At 43.6% G+C, this 16,092-nt stretch overlaps 1 protein-coding gene across 4 annotated transcripts in view; it reads left to right on the top strand.

The window, feature by feature from the left end:
• SLIT2 (slit guidance ligand 2) overlaps window positions 1-16,092 on the top strand; it is a 739,121-nt gene that overhangs the window by 541,678 nt on the left and 181,351 nt on the right. For all 4 annotated transcript variants that reach the window (XM_078678412.1, XM_078678410.1, XM_078678411.1 and 1 more), the window contains 2 exons: window positions 6,452-6,618; window positions 7,213-7,345. In XM_078678412.1, coding sequence (XP_078534538.1) covers window positions 6,452-6,618; window positions 7,213-7,345 — 300 coding nt within the window. The remainder of the gene's footprint in view (window positions 1-6,451; window positions 6,619-7,212; window positions 7,346-16,092) is intronic.

The raw sequence follows: 16,092 nt of genomic DNA, 5'->3' as shown, positions 1-16,092 counted from the left end.
TATGTATTAGTCTTTTTTATGATAATACAGTCAATAATATTTTTTCCGATATTTTTGACATTTCCATTCTAAGTATAGAGAGACAATATTGTGGTAAACAATATTTTTGACACACTATTTTTCTCAACAATATTATTTACCACAGTATTGTGACTTCGAATCCCTAGAACATGCCGTAAATCATGCATTTATGGCAATATCTTTTTTTTAATAGAATGCAAGAGCGATTCAGCCTATAAAATCCCCTGTGTTTGAAATACTAGACCCGAAAAACTGTCCTCATGAGGAAATATTGTTTTGAAAACATTGTCAGAAATAAACCACAGAGGTACTTCATTTGTCATCCATTTGTCACTGTGCTTTAGCCAAAATGTTGGCAACAAAGAACACCTTCACATGAAGCATAGTGTCAAAGAGCCCGCTAAGCAGACTGCCAATACGTCTGTTAGAGGGTTTGTCTCCTCTCCCTTCTGACAATTCTTTTAGCATCCATGTACACAGAAGAGGGATGAAGAGTGCAAATGTAATAGCAACTGACCATTAACAGCACCTTTCTTCAAGCCGATGGAAGTTTTCTCAACCACTTTTCATCTTGGTCACCTAGACTGGGAGGTGTGCTTCATATCCTTCAATGGGTGGGAAATGAGTGTAATGCAGTAAACTTGAGTTATACTGAGTTGCTTTATTGCCCTCAGAGTGAAACCTGTGCTCTATTTCTATCAATAGCCAGAGGTGAAATATCTTAGATATAACAAAATAATGTAGGAAATACATAGGGAAAATAAACAAACCCCAGGAAATTTTACACTCCAATACCACTCTAGGATCTATAAAGCCTAGAGGTAGCTAGATAGCCAAAAACAGAACTTTACTAGATAATCTCCACATTTCTGAACCCAAAATGTTCTACATTAAAAATCAACTTCACACAAAAGCTGTTTTTCCATTGCTGACCACTTCCTCTCTAAAGACAAAGACACAGATATATATCTTAACTTTAATACCAAAGAGGACCTAGAACTCAATCCACACATCTTCTTGAGCTCTAATCAAATTTCTTTAAGGGTTACTGCTCTCTGTCAACCCTTGATCTACTGAAGACATTGTACCCTGGCAAACAACTGCTGCACATCAGAATCACCGGTGTGCCATTGTCCCACTCATATAACCAATGAAATCCTCGTTAACAGCTCAACTTCCTTTCAAACTAAAGGTATCATCGACCGCTCCCTAACATTTAAATATTCTTAGATTACCTCACAACTGTCTACATCAAACCAATTCTGAAAAAACCTGCACTGCCTCAGTGCACCCTAATATTTTTTCCTAATCTGTAATGATCATTTATTAATCAAATTGGTTGAACAAGCTACCTCGTTACAACTATTAGCCTACGTATAAGAAACTAATCTTCTTTCTGAAATTCAAACAGGGATTCCACCCAGGTCGGAACAAAGAATTGTCCCCTATTGTAACTTTAGCCAGTTGCCGGGGACTGAAATGCAGTAGTTAGTGCACCTCTAGTGAATCATTCTGTCCCTTTTGAAATGGTTTATCTTCCTAGTTTGCTTTGAGTACTCTGTTCTGTGGTATACAAAGCACTGCCCTTCACTAGATTGCTTCCTTCCTCATTAAGAGATTCCTCCTTCTATATCTGCCTCCATCCTATATTGAGCCTTTTCCTTTTCTCCTCTAACTAGCTTCCTGGCTTTGATGAGAGGATGTAATAATATTTGTGATGGAACTGTTGAACTGTGATTTTTGGGTTGTTAGGCATGGAAGAGACCGGTTGATCATAACGGTGACCTGGTCCTCTCTGGCTGTTATTTTGGGAGTAGCTGTTGTAGCATTTGCTGGAGGGGAAGACATGTGGAGGTTAATCTAGATTATAGCGTGATCAGTCCATGACACTTGATATGCTGGTACCTGTGAGGAGGTTCTGAAGGGCAACAATTGTCTACTTGATATCCCCTGCTGTGTGGGTGGACCAGAGACCATTTGAACTATATTCAATGATCATATGTTTTAAAATAGGCTTTTGATTATGGGCAAATCATGTTTAACATACCAAGTATTGAAGTCTCCAAATGTGCCTATATTTGCCTATCTACAAAGAGGTTATGAAATGCAGGATTGTTGAGTGGCGGTCTAAACATAAAGAACAAGCATTGGCATAGCCAATAGGTCTCGCATTTGGGACCTTATAAGTGTTTAGCCATGCATCAGTTGGTGTTGTTGCACCAAGGATGTTCTGCTGCATAACTAAATACTTATAGGGTCCAAAAAGCGAGACCTATTGCTTTTCTGATACAAGTCTGCATCTGCATGAAAACTGGGAGGATGGAGATCCTAGCACAGCAAACCTTTTGTTGAACAAAAAAAACACACAATGCAAAGCACTTTCTCCCCCCTCCCCCCAAAAAACCTACATTTGGCTGTATTTTTGCTAGTTTCCCTGTTCCAGGCTAATTTACGAACACTGGTTATCTTTACAATTCCAAAGATATTGGGAGAAACGTGTGCACATTTGGCATGGCTTTTCGTGGAGAAAAAGTTAATAAGGTTTAATTGAAAACTCTCCAAACCATCCAAAATAAGGGCTTCGCACTCAAGTCAGTGGTACTGGTCAATAACAATATGGGCTATACATAAACAGCAACCCATGGTTCGGCTTTCTCCAAAGCTGTCCGTGTTCCCTCTAGAATGTAATAGCTAGACGTCCTTTTTCAACGCCTTTTTTGTGCTATAGCTCCGCAGATACTCCCAACTAGCGTAAAACAGGCTCTTCTCTTCTGACCATTAAAGAACATTAAATTCCCAAAAATAATTTTAGAAGCACAATGATATGAACTTTGTATGCTTCCGGCCATCTCTACTACTCATGATACCGTTTTAAGATGCCGCATAACTTGGACTCAAATAGAGATAGACGCTCTGAGCCAACAAAGCATATGTCCTCTTTTGCTTACTCAGACCACTCAACTGCACACTTACCGATTCAGTTCGCTAAAGCAGGAAAGCGTGAAGATTGATGAGTAAGGCTGATGCTCCTAAGTTTTCGCTTCAGTTTATTGGAAACAGAAAAAAACGGGAAGGCAACTGAATTCACCACTGTCATAAGGATATTCGTTCTACCCAGTGGGCACTGGCAATTCACCGGGTCAGTAACCCGCGCTGTGGCGGTAAGTAACTCTCGGGCAAGAAAATGATGCAAAGAAAGTTCTCCACAGGTCCCCTTCCCTTTTCCCTGCCGGACAGTTTGTTCACCCCATAATCTAATTTTAATCAGTCCACTCTCTGCGTGCCCTTCCTTCGGATTCCCCAGCCCAAGTACCAGGGTAACCAATGAACACTTGAAAAGTTTGTTTTCAGTGTACCAACTCTTCGTGCTGGTGGTAGGATAGACACTGCAAACATTTCTGACTGCACTACTCGGGTGCGTCCATATTAATTGCACACCTGTGTGCATAACAAGTACCTCCATGCCGTGTGTGGCAGCCAGTTGTTGCTTTTTTGCCAATAACGCTAAGCATTTTGGGACTTATAGTTTTGAAATAAGAACCAAAGAGCCCAAAGAATTACGAAGTGCTGTTGGACAAGAATGACGGGCCTAGCGCTACATTTAAGATATCACAAAATGCTGGTTTGAACCTGTGGTTTATGTTTTTGAGAATGAGTGTCTGTCGGTGTTATTTGTGAGCCTCCATGTATACGTGTGATAGGACTAGAAAAAGTCATACCTGAAGGCTTTGTTTTGCTTGTTAATTAGGGCGGGTGGTGTGTTGAATACAAGGACAAGGCCTGGAAAAAAATGTTGACGTAAGCCGAGCCCACATAACGAGAATGACACAAAAACAACCAAGTACATTTTGTAATATTTAAAGTATTGAACTTAGCGAAACAGACGTTAAGTAAACCGTTTTTAACCTGGCTTTCCAAGTGGCACATAATTGGTGTTACTAAATGAGTAACTAAATATTTTTTAGTTCGCACTCACGTTCAAAGTGTTTGTTGGGCAGCCCTGTAATTAACGTGACAGTACTCAGCAGACTGACCTATGAAGAATGAAAGGCAGCATTGTCCCCGTTGTAATTGTTGCTCATGACAAGCAGGTCACGCATGATGCCAGCGCATAACTCGCCGGCTTTTTACGGTCGGTAGCTTAACAAGCGCTCGCGCAGCAGCAGGGGGGCTTGCTGGAGCAATGGGAGCAATAATTGCTACCATGTGGTGGCGCTCGCTCCCGCAAGTGGATCGCCGCACGTGCACACGTTGCAGTTGAAGGCAATGGAACGCGTGTACGTTTTTGGCTGAAAAGCCAAAGCGATTTCAAAAGGTCTTTTTGCCAATGCAGCGCATGTGCGCTGCGTAGGTGAGACCTAAAAAGGATGTAAAGAATGGTGTAGGAGGACATTTGCCAAGCAGCGATTTACATTCTAGAGTAGCATATTTTACAATGGAATTTGTAGGTGGAGAGTTTTTGTGGACAATTAATTTGACTCCCCCACTTTCTTTGTGGGTCTATTTCTCATGAGGATTTAGTGGCTAGCAGTTATTGCATGATGTAGCATTGGTTCTGCGTCATCGTTTAGCCAAGTGTCAGTGATGAGGATTAGGTTAATTTTCGAGTCTGAGAGCATACTGTAGACATTAGAATGCTTCTTCTTTAGAGATCTTGCATTGAAGAGCCTACTGGAGAGTTCAGTTGCCTTTGAAGGAAACAAAGGGATTGCATTAGGTAGAATGGTTAGTTGGGATAGTGAGACTTTCTCTGAGTCGAGCAGGATGAGGAATAATTCTATAGAACTGGGAAGGAGAGGAGGAGTTGTTGGTGAAGGAAGAAGGGTGAGTTGGAAAGGCTGGTTCTCCCTACTCTTTTCTATCTTGTAAAAACACCCCCTCCTTCCTTTTCCAATTTTTCCTTTCACATGTTTCTAGAGGAGGAAGCTATCTGCGAAATATTTGCTGATACCGGTAAATATAGGCTTCTGGGTGATCACTACATTTTGTAGCTCCCTTGCAAGGCTCCTAGCCCCTAAACTTTAAGTGGTAGAAAGTCCACCGTATGGGCAGACTCGCCAGCATCTTAATATCTGTTTATCATTATAAAATTTTGTACGTTTGGAATTTACGATTGGAAATGCCTCTATTAGCACCGCTAAAGCCTACTTAGATGTGCAATACAATTTATGAATTGAGACCTATATATTTTCATCTTAAAAGTGAACTTATTAAGGTTCCTTTGAGATGTGCAGTTCACACCTTTCAGAATATCTTTACATTTTATAGATGTTGATAATTTGTTTTTCATTTGGTACCATTTCAAGGACCACTGTAAGTCCAACCACCATGCTTGTTGTATTTGAGGGCAATCCTGGTGAGTACCGGCCAGGTTCCCGTTGGTGGTTCGCCCGTGAGGTGCCATCTCGCTCTCACACACTTTTTTCTTGAGTTTAGTTTACACATGGGTGTGTGAAGTTTGTCTCACAACGTCTTTTTGAAAGGGACTGGGCTATATTATATATTTTTTATGTGGCACAATATAGGTGTATCTCCTACCCCATTAATCAAAATAGGGGAGTTAGTTGGAATGGCTTTCCAACACAAGATACACTATGAAAATAATAAATTGTTAGGTGCCTTTTTGGTCTAGGTCTTTTTTGTGGAAAGTATTTGAGGGGAGCAACAAGTGGAAAACACAACCATTATCCCACGTAAAATATGATATTTTCAGCAATTTACTAATTTGGGAATGTTCAAAGAGGCAGCATGTTTACACATACGAGGACTGAACAAATGTATGCTGGAGTGCAGACGCGGCAAAATACTGAGACTTGAAAGTCAATTCCTTATCATAATTGGCATGTTATGGATTAGGCTGCCTGCCCAGAAGAAAAACCTATTCCTAAAAACGATATGCAGATAGTGAGAGTAGTTTACGAAATTGTCATTGTCTGATTAAAATCTAATAATATGAAGTTAACCGCCTCATCTCTATATTAAACATTGCATTGCCAATGTTTGATGGTTTGACAGCAAGTCGGATCTCTGACAAAATAAAATCACCTTTCAATGAGGTCATTAAGAAAAAAGATTGCACATTCTTTTTTTTGTCGTTTATTTGCCCATTTAAGAATGCAGTTATGTTGTGCTTTTTGTAACTTGAAGGATAATTGTTTTGATTTACAGATGGGTGAAAAAATCCGAAATAAAAATGTATAAGACAAGGCTTTCTTAAGGAAACACCCTTTTTTATAATGGTCATTTTTGAGAGGTTCTAGTTACTTTTTGGTATTAAGGTGACCCTTGCCCAATGACATGTTTGCATGTGATAAAGGCTTCTCTTATATAGGGAATGTCCTCTGTTTGCACCGCCATTTCTTACTTTCTCCTGCAAACTCCTGCATAAAATTTGGGGTCAATTATGCCTTGCCTGCTTGTGTTTTCTCAGGAACCTCTTGGCCAATCCTTTTAACTGCAACTGCCACCTGGCTTGGCTAGGAGATTGGCTTAGGAAGAAACGGATCGTCACTGGAAACCCCCGCTGCCAAAAGCCCTACTTCCTGAAGGAGATCCCCATCCAGGATGTGGCCGTCCAGGACTTCACGTGCGATGACGGTGAGCCCGCCCAGCATCTGATCTGCCCTAACATGGCGGACAAAGCCCTGTCAGGGCCCTTTGAGGCCAAATATGAACTTCACCATGGTTGATGTTTCTGCGAGGAGGGACAGCAGCGGTGCTGATGTACAGTCCACCACTGATTAGAATTGGAAGGAAAAAGTCCACGGGGGACTTGTGTGTTTATTCCAAGAATTTCTAGTCATTAAAAAAGTTTCCACGTGTGCATTGAACTGGGATCCATTGTATTTTCACTGCATGTTGTAGTGTGCGACCTCAAAATAGGGTGTCATTTCAAGCCAGAAGGATTCAACCGCTTCTGGTGAATTAAGGGATCGTTCAAAATGAAGAACAAATACTGTTGGCTAAATTAGTTTAATACATGTAATGGCAGTTCCTACCCCAGTACAGACTGGTCTAATTAGATCTGTCACAGAGATGGGAGTTGGAGCTAATACATTCTTAGTTTTTTATGGCGATGAATGGGAGTATGGTTCCGAAGGAAATATAACGTTTTATATACCACCACTGCTAATATTTTGTTTTCAGCTGAGAAAAACGTATTTTTCTGTCTGTTTTTGTTCCACAAACCAGGAAATGATGACAACAGCTGCTCTCCGCTGTCGCGCTGCCCTGTGGAGTGTACCTGCCTGGACACTGTTGTCCGCTGCAGCAACAAAGGTCTCAAGGCCATGCCCAAAGGAATCCCCAAAGATGTGACCGAGCTGTGAGTAGCAAAGCTCAATGATGCCACAGAGTGGGAGGAATACAGGCTAGATTGGCACTGTCTCCATGAACATCAGCCAGTGTACAAACTTTTAAAGTAATTCACCTTACGCTAACAGTTAACCCACACCACAGTAACCACAAACCACATGACGTTCTCAAACACCACACTACGATGATAGACGACTCCCTATTTTTCGAATCATGAGATTTCATAATATGAAGTAATGCATTCTGGTAGTGTTGTCCTGGTTTCTTTCAACTGAACATACTGAATGTAAGCAACCGATGCTAATGGCATGATGTTACTAAAGAGAACTAGCGTGCCCTAGAATCAGGGCACGCGAGTCACAAAGGCATTTCAGGCCGTAAATAAATGTTTAGAGTCGAGAATGACTGGATTAACGTCTGCTAAGTATTCACCAAAGAATATCACTGAAGTGTAAATCCATTTACTTCTTAATTGTACACCACACCTGAATGCAATTGTGCAGGAATAGCTCGCACGGAAAGGATGGATAGTGAGCATACTTAGGCATTACCTGTTTTGTGAGTTTGTGAGCATCCTAAAACCTTCTGAGCATTCACAAACTGCCATCATATTCTGTCCTACACGGGAAACGATGAAAAGGAAAGGAGATTCTCTACAGAGAAAACTGTTTAGCCCACGAAGTGGAAACATTTATAATCGCACAGTTGGGCTACCTTTTCCAATGCAGAATAGTGCTCTATGTACAATTCTGCTGCATTAGGGCAAGTGTAGAAAAAGTCACTTCTAGATGCACTACTGGGAATGTCTGTGAATTGGTAAAAAGTCATAAATCAGCATCCGTACAGCAGCAGCTCCTCTGCTAAGGAGGAAGAGCATCGCCCCGAAGTAAAAATAAAATTATAACAACACCATGTTATTATCATTTTATTTTTCCCTAGTGGCTCTGTAGATGTGGGTGGGGGTGGGCTGCTCACAGAGCAGGGGGAGGAGTGGTGGGCACTTTCCAAGTGTGCATGATGGTTTGGTCGGCCGTCTTGGGCCGGCCAAACAGTCATGCGCACTAAGCATGTTCTCCATCCGGTTGTATTGCACAGCCTGGGTGGAGAACATGCACAGCCTCCCAGCCCCGTTTGAGAGCCAAACTAGGGCTCACAGACCAATCACAATGCTGCTGTCATGCTGGTGACAGCAGCTTCTTGATTGGCTAGGGAAGTCTGGGAGCCTGGGTGCTTCCTGTTTCCTGTGTCATGGACAGAAGGACGGAGGAGAGGCCGCCACCAAGAAGGTAAGTTACATTTTCTTCGCACCATTTTCTTCCTTTTTTTTGTAATCCCCCTCCCCGCCCTATTGCTACTGACCCGTAGCAGCCACTACAGCATCTGTATACTGGAGTACAGGTGAACATATACGGTTCCCATTTTTAATCGAGCCCTTGGATTCATCTGGTTACCCTGTCAGACAGCCCAGAATAATGAAAAAGATAGTCAACATCTCAGTGGTGTTGGTGCTTAATCATCAATCAGCTTAATAATTGAGGGCCCTTTACACTTTTTCAAGATTCATAAAACAATTGTAGTAGAATGTGTGAAAAGTTACACATGCAGATTTCCAGTCACACTGTTGCACCTGTCATCTGACTTTTAAAAGGCTGCTTTTTCACGTGTGTACTTATGTTTGTGTGAGGGTGGAGGATTGTAATATCCTGGTTTTGTTTCTGATTAATAATCCTGCAAGCTAAGAATGTGGTATGAGTGAATGCTCTGTGTGCCCTGTAGATGCCCTGCAGTTTGTAGCTGGTGGAAGTATAAGCTCAAGAAAGAGATTACCAGATCCTGGTTGTTAGACCTGGCATCCTTGGCGTTGTTTCCATTGTCATTTTGCCTCTTCCTCCTGTATTTTTGATGTTTTGCTGGACTTTGTTTTTTCTAGTTTATGTACTCTGGGCACTTTACCACTATTGATCACTGCTAAAGTGCAAGTGCTCCCTGTGTAAATTGTAATTTTGATAGGTTCTCCATGATTGGCATATTTGATTTACTGTTAAGTCCATAGTAAAGGGCACTGTGTGCCCAGGGCCTGTAAATCAAATGCTACTAGTGGGTCTGCAGCATTGGTTTTGCCAAACCCAGGAGTAGCCCTATAAACCTGTCCCAGGAGTGCCATTGCAGTGTCTCTGTGTGCGGTTTTAAATTGCCACGTCGACCTGGCAAGTGCCAGTCGACAGGGCACTTGCCAGGCCCTAACCTTCCCTCTTACTACATGCAAGGCACCCCTAAGGAAGGCCCATGGTACTCCATGGGCAGGGTGCAGTGTATGTGAAAGGTAGGACATGTACTGGTGTGTTTTACATGTTCGAATAGTTAAATACTGTCAATTTAGTGTTTTACTATTGCTAGGACCAGCTCTCTCATAGACTATTATTGGAGGTGCCTTGTAACATTTTACAAGTGTAGCTTGCAATTGGAAACAGCTAGAGATTTGGAGTTTGGGATCTCAGAGCTCAGAATTTAAAAACACATCTTTTTGTAAAGGTGTTTTTCAAGTTGTGTTTGATCATCATTGGCTTTGGTTTCCGCTGTATTTTTGCTTTTACCTCCTTTGTTTTTGCTGTGTATTGGACTTCATTTAGCTGGTCTAGATGCTTTGGGCACTTTACCACTGCTGTTTAGTGCCAAAGGGCTGGTGCTCCCTTTGTAAATTGTTGTTGTGGATTGGTGTTTCCAGGATTGCTCTATTTGGTTTACTGTCAAGTCCCTAGTACAGTGCACTGTGTGTGACCATGGCCTGTAAACCAAATGCTTCTAGTTGGCTTGAGGCACCGATTTTGCCACCTACACAAGCAGCCTTGCAACCAGGTATTAGGCCTGTCATTGCAGTGCCTGTGTGCAGTCTAATACTCCCAAGTCGACCTGGCAAGTGCACCGACTTGCCAGGCCCTAACCTTCCGGTTTCTTACATGTTAGTCACCCCTAAGGTAGGCCCAAGGTACCCCTGTTGGCGGGGTGCAGTGTATGTGAAAGGTAGGACACGCCCTGATGTGTGTGGCATGTCCTGATAGTGAAATGCTGCCAATTTAGTTTTTCACTATTGTAAGGCTATCTGTCCCATAGGATAGAATGGGGAGTTTGGCCATAACATCTTATGAGCATTACTGCCCATGGGACCAAAATTGGAAAATAATGTTTAATATGTCTGAACTCAGAATGTTAAGATGCTTCTTTTAGTGAGGGTGATTTTTACATTCTGGGTTTGAAATACCACTTTTAGAAAGTGGGTACTTTTTTGCCTAACCATCCAGTGTGCCTCTGCTAGGTTGTGTATTGACTGTCTGGCTTTGGAGTGACAGGGGCTGGGGATGTGCATTCAGTTCAGACAGCCACTCGGGGGCGGGTTAGGTATGTCCTTCCTTTCCAAGGTGAGTCAGGGCTGGGCTGAATAGGCCTGGTCTGCCTTACACAATGCTGTCTCCATCTCCTGCCATGAAGCTGCACCAGAGAGGTCAGAACTTGTTTTGGCTGGGCAAAGACCTTCTCTGCCACAGAGAGCAAATGAGTTTGTGTTAGAAAAAGAGGGGGGCGGACCACAGCCTTTTAGATCACTTCTGGGAATCAAGAGGAACCTTTGCCAAGGAGAAGAGCTGGAAGAGGAGGAATAGTGCCCCTGTGCTGCTTGCTGTCTGGGGTTGGCCTGCAGTGGCTACTTTCAGGCAAGGCAAGGGAAAGGACTTTGCTGTGTGCTGTGTCCCCTGCTGGAGGAAGATCTCCATGGGCTTGAAGAAGAGCTTGCCTCCTGTTCTGAAGTCTCAGGGACACAAAGGCTTCACACCCCCAGCTCTCCTGAACTTCCTGGTGCCTGTAGCTGTTCGGAGCCTCTGGACGTTGTTCTGGCTGTTGGGAGCTGGAAAAGTAATGCAATGATGAGAAGCACGATGCATCCGTACCTGTTTCCGACGCATCGCTGAAGAAACCGATACAGCGCCTGCCCATGGCTTGAGAAATCGCCACACTCCACTTTGTGTGCACCGACCTCCGAAGTTCAAGATCACTGCACCGATTCCGATGCAAGCCCTGCTGTGTGGCGGTAAAAACCCATGCTTTATCCCGGATTGTCACGCATTGCATCGAGGCACCAGGTCTGTCGCATCATTGGGGGACGCAGTAAGAAACAGACGCATCACCTCCCCATGCAGTAAGAAACCGATGCATCATCTCTCCCGAAGCACGGAACCGACGTATCACCTTCCCTGCATGTAAGCAAACAATGTATCACAATCCCTGCGACCCTTTTTTTTTGTGTGCGCAAAGCATCCAAGGTACTTTGTGTGAAAATTGTTGCATCTGCAAATTGCTTTGAAGAAAACTATTTCTACCATTTCAAAGGCATATGTTTACTAATGTGTTGTGGATTTTTTTGTTTTGGTCTTATTTGGTGTAGATCAAGATTACTTATTTTTCTAAACTGGTGTGGCATCCATTTGTAGTGTTTTCACTGTGTATATGTTCCCAAATGCTTTAGACACTGCTTCTGAAATAAGCCTGTCTGCTCATACCAAGCTACCAAGGGAGTGAGCAGGGGTTATTTTAGATGTGTATCCCCCTTACCCTGACTAGGAAGAAGGGTCCCTACTTGGACAAAGGTACCTACCTCTGCCAACTAGATACCCCCATTTCTAACAAGTTCTGTGTTTGAAAATGCCATTTTTAGAAAGTGGACATTTTCTTCCCTGCCTGTGGAATCAATATCTGGTTTAAATTGACAGGGTCCTGTTTGTGCAGTCACTCTAGATAGCCACACAGAGGGAGTTTAATTGCGCCCTGCATATCCTGATGGCCTATAACCAGGCTGATGGGCCTTCCTATTCTATAGTGGGAGAGGAGCTGTACCTGAATAGGGCTGTTCCTGGCATCTTACAATGCTGTCTCCACCCCCTGGAGTGTGTCTGCCAAGACCAGGTAGGGCAAGAACTTTAAAGAATGCCTACTTCAAAGGACAAAAGGGGTATAAGTATTGGACCTAAAAAACCCAGAATTTTAGAACACGTCTGGATCAAGAGGAATGTCTGCCAAGGAGAAGAGCTGAAGAGATGTGAGGAGGAGTACTGCCCCTTTGCTGTGTGTTGCTTTGCTGGGTTGTCCTGCAGTTTGATGCTTCTGCTTTGGAGAGGGAAAGGACTGGGCTTTGCCGTGTATCCTGCTTATGGCGTTTTCCCAAGGGCTTGTGTGTGCTTGCTTCCTGTTAAGAAGTCTCAGGGCCTTCATAGACTACATCTTTAGCTTCCCTGAACATCACTGCTTGGAGTTCTGACCTACCTTGTTGTGCCACTTCTAGTTATGGGCCCTTAGAAATAGTTTTGCTGCTGGAAACCATCAAAATAAATGCATCACCCTTCCAGCGCCTCTTTTTTCTGATGCAGCAATGCTGTGCAGAGGAAATTTCCATGTGTGGCTGAAGAAATCAACACAGCACTTGCCCGTGCCCGAAGAAACCACCACAGCCCAAGTTCAGCGCACTGGGTCTATGAAGTCTTGGACCCCCACACTAACCCCATCACAGGCCATGCTGTGCGGCTGAAAAGATCAGCGCATCGTCGTTCCGCGGCTGAAGAAATTGACGCAGCACCTGTTTGCCGCTACCACATCGACCTTCAGAGTGTCCAGATTTCCACACATTGCAACCTGTGTGCCAAGTTTCCCAACGTATCGCCCGCAGACCAAAACCACCTTGGATTTCAACTCATCGGTTCCCCTTACAGTCCGGATTCCATGCAACATTTCTCCTGTGTGCAGCATCCCCAGGACTCAGGAACTGACGCATCACTGTGTTTTCCAACGCTTCCCTCCTCTGCAGCTGTTTTGCCTTGTGGATTTTGATGCATTTGAGGTACATGGTGTAAAATCACTGTATCCATAGACCACAGTTCTATTGACAGAATTGCTTGAATCCTTTTGAAAGTCATATTTTGAGTTGTGTATGTTGGATATTTGTTATTTTGGTCTTGTTTGCTTTAGATAAAGATACTTTTTTCTAAACAAATGTGGTATCCATGTGTAGTGTTTTCACTGTGCTACTGTGTGTGTTGTGTACAAATACTTTACACATTGCCTCTGAGATAGGCATGACTGCTCGTACGAAGCTACTCAGGGGGTGAGCAGGGGTTGTCTTGGTTGTGTAGTCCCCTTATCCTGGCTAGAAGAAAGGGGTGTAGAAATGTGTAGGGGGCCCTTAGCGGGGGCAAAGAGGCCCTGCTAAGGGCCCCCAAAGTCACTTTTCGCCTGCGTTTTCATGGTGGGCAAACCACCATGAAAGGGAAGCCAGAAAGGGACATTCTATCCCTATGGCGGTGCCTGAGAAGGCACCACCCCTATTGCACGGGTTACTGATCCTCCAACGAGTTCCTTGAGCCCTGTCACAAAGTGTCGACTGTCCCTCCGCCTGCTGCCTCCAACCGCATGCATTGTAATTCATCGGTCAGACTGCAGCAGCAGTTGGCGGTCGAACCGCATCTGATGAGCCATCGGATGCAGTCCGGCTGCCATCAGAATGACCCTCTTAGTGTTGCTGTTTCTTTCCTCGCAAAGGGCACACATTGTAGTTGCCGTATGCCATTTCCTCTTATGTGTTAGTTTCAGATTCGCCATTGGCAGATTTAGCAATCAGCAGTCTCTCTGTTATGTTCATAAATTTGAAAAAATGCGCGGACACACGGGCAAATTCTCCTCTCATGCAAAAAAATATCGCTTGTTGGCAAGTTCCGACTCCATAACATATACAAATGTTCCGAAGCAGGCCCCACAGTCAGTTAGCATGAAGTGCAGGTGCACAGCATGTGAATCATGCTTTCCTTTCGCTGGTGGCACAGTTTGCAGATTCCTGAAGTCTAGCAGTCTCACCCTTTGGCAAGCAGTTGTACAAAGGGAATACACTAAATCTTAATTGTAAAAGCTTTATTTTGTAATAGTGCTTATATGCTTCAGCCAGAATGTCCTTTGGCAATAGTCATTTCTAAGAGTTGATTGATAGACAGACATGGCTTCTACCTCTAAATTTGTATTTCTAACCAGCCAGCAAGGAGCATTGTGCTCGTTTGTTCCATACATTTGTAGATACATAACAAAGTGGGGCCTGTTCTGATAAAGATTCAGCCTTTAAACATTTCAGAACTGTAGCTAGTGATATTACACAAGCGTTTGAGTTTGTGGTTTCCCCAGATTGCATCTCTTTCCAAATGTAAAATCGTCACGTCTGGACCTACTTGCCTTATTAAGAACATATATTTGAGAAATTAAGTTTTCCGAGCCACTTCTTGTTCCATCTAACCAAATTCAAATCTAATCTGGGCCTGCGAAGCCGTGTATGGAAGGTGAAAAAATTCGGTATACTTTGCATTGTGAGATAGTGAGGAATGTGCCCAACCTGTCTGGGAAGGCTTCTGTGCCAAGTGCATTGCAGTTATAAGCTTTACCATTATTACTTTCAATAGCTGAGCAAATATTAGAGATGATGTTTAGCGTGAAAGTACTTCAGCTACTGTGGAAAAGTCAGCCCATAACGCACCGGATGCCCAGGCTGCTGGCGCAAGGCGCCTCTTAGTTCCCATCGTAAATAATTACCAAATAAAGAGACGGGCACTGGAAGCAGGAAAACAAGAACAGAGTTTTATTTCTCATGAGGAGAGCCTGTCATTTCGGACACTCGCATAGTGTCTTCAGGAGGTGCTCTAACAAGTTTCTCTGAGGCTTCGTCTTTTATACACAGGTTTATGGCACACAGACATCCTTCATTACAATCAAGACATTGTGAAGTATGAAGATATTCCAACACGTGGCTACAGTAGGGGCCCTTATCCTCCATACAATAGGAGGGGGCTGTCACGCAGCTGAGTGTTCTGCTGATTCCTTTGGAATGTGTGCGCCTGATCGAATCTCAGGGGGTGGGGAGGTCATGATCAATAGTAGCCCCCTTTGAAGAGGGGCGAGTGCATACAGTAGTGGGCAATAAACTGTATCCTCAGGCTGAGGGATGACCAGCGGTCCGTGCAGACAATCAGGCTCAGAGGAAGGGGTCATAAAAGGAGGGGTATTCATGGAAGAAAAGGAGGTGTTGGTCAGGCGCGGGGTGTGATTCCCAGAGACAGTCATGCGGGAGGGGAGGGTTCACGACTTGTGCATGTGAGAGCGGGGGCGGTCAGGGTGCATGGGGGATGCTTGCAGGGTCAGGGAAGCGGCTGATGATCGATCGCAAACAGAGAGACCATGGTACCTAAAATGGCTGTTGTATATATGTGTGCATGGGTCTATGCTGGCGGGATAACACAGTCAGTGTTTTGCAATATCCATTCTGCTTACGACAAGAGGTACAGCGAACACAAATGAACGCCGCTTATGTGCATATACATTGCTATTTTCAACAGTCGCCGCTTTTTAACGTAAGCTAGTTCTTTTTTGTTTACCCTAACTGACGGAGTGTACATATAGCCATGTGTGGCCAATGAAATAACGTTCGTAAATGCTAGCAGATTGAGTATAACCATATGTAGTCACAACGATTGGCGAAATGTGGTACGTATGAATTTACATTTGTTGGGTTATTCATGCAAGTCTAGAGATCGGCATAATACTTTAGTCGGGGTCAGTCAAGGAAAAATGTTCCGACACATTATAAAATTAAGTTCTTATTTTCTCTCCAGTGACATCAACATACAGTAAAAAGTGCTATATGAGACTTTTGGACTTGAGTGACCGATGAAACATTTTTGC

The sequence above is a fragment of the Lissotriton helveticus genome, chromosome 2_2 (assembly GCF_964261635.1).
Source record: "Lissotriton helveticus chromosome 2_2, aLisHel1.1, whole genome shotgun sequence".
Lineage (NCBI taxonomy): Eukaryota > Metazoa > Chordata > Amphibia > Caudata > Salamandridae > Lissotriton > Lissotriton helveticus.
The sequence above is the reverse complement of the archived record's forward strand: the minus strand, read 5'-3'. Positions and strand labels throughout refer to the sequence as shown.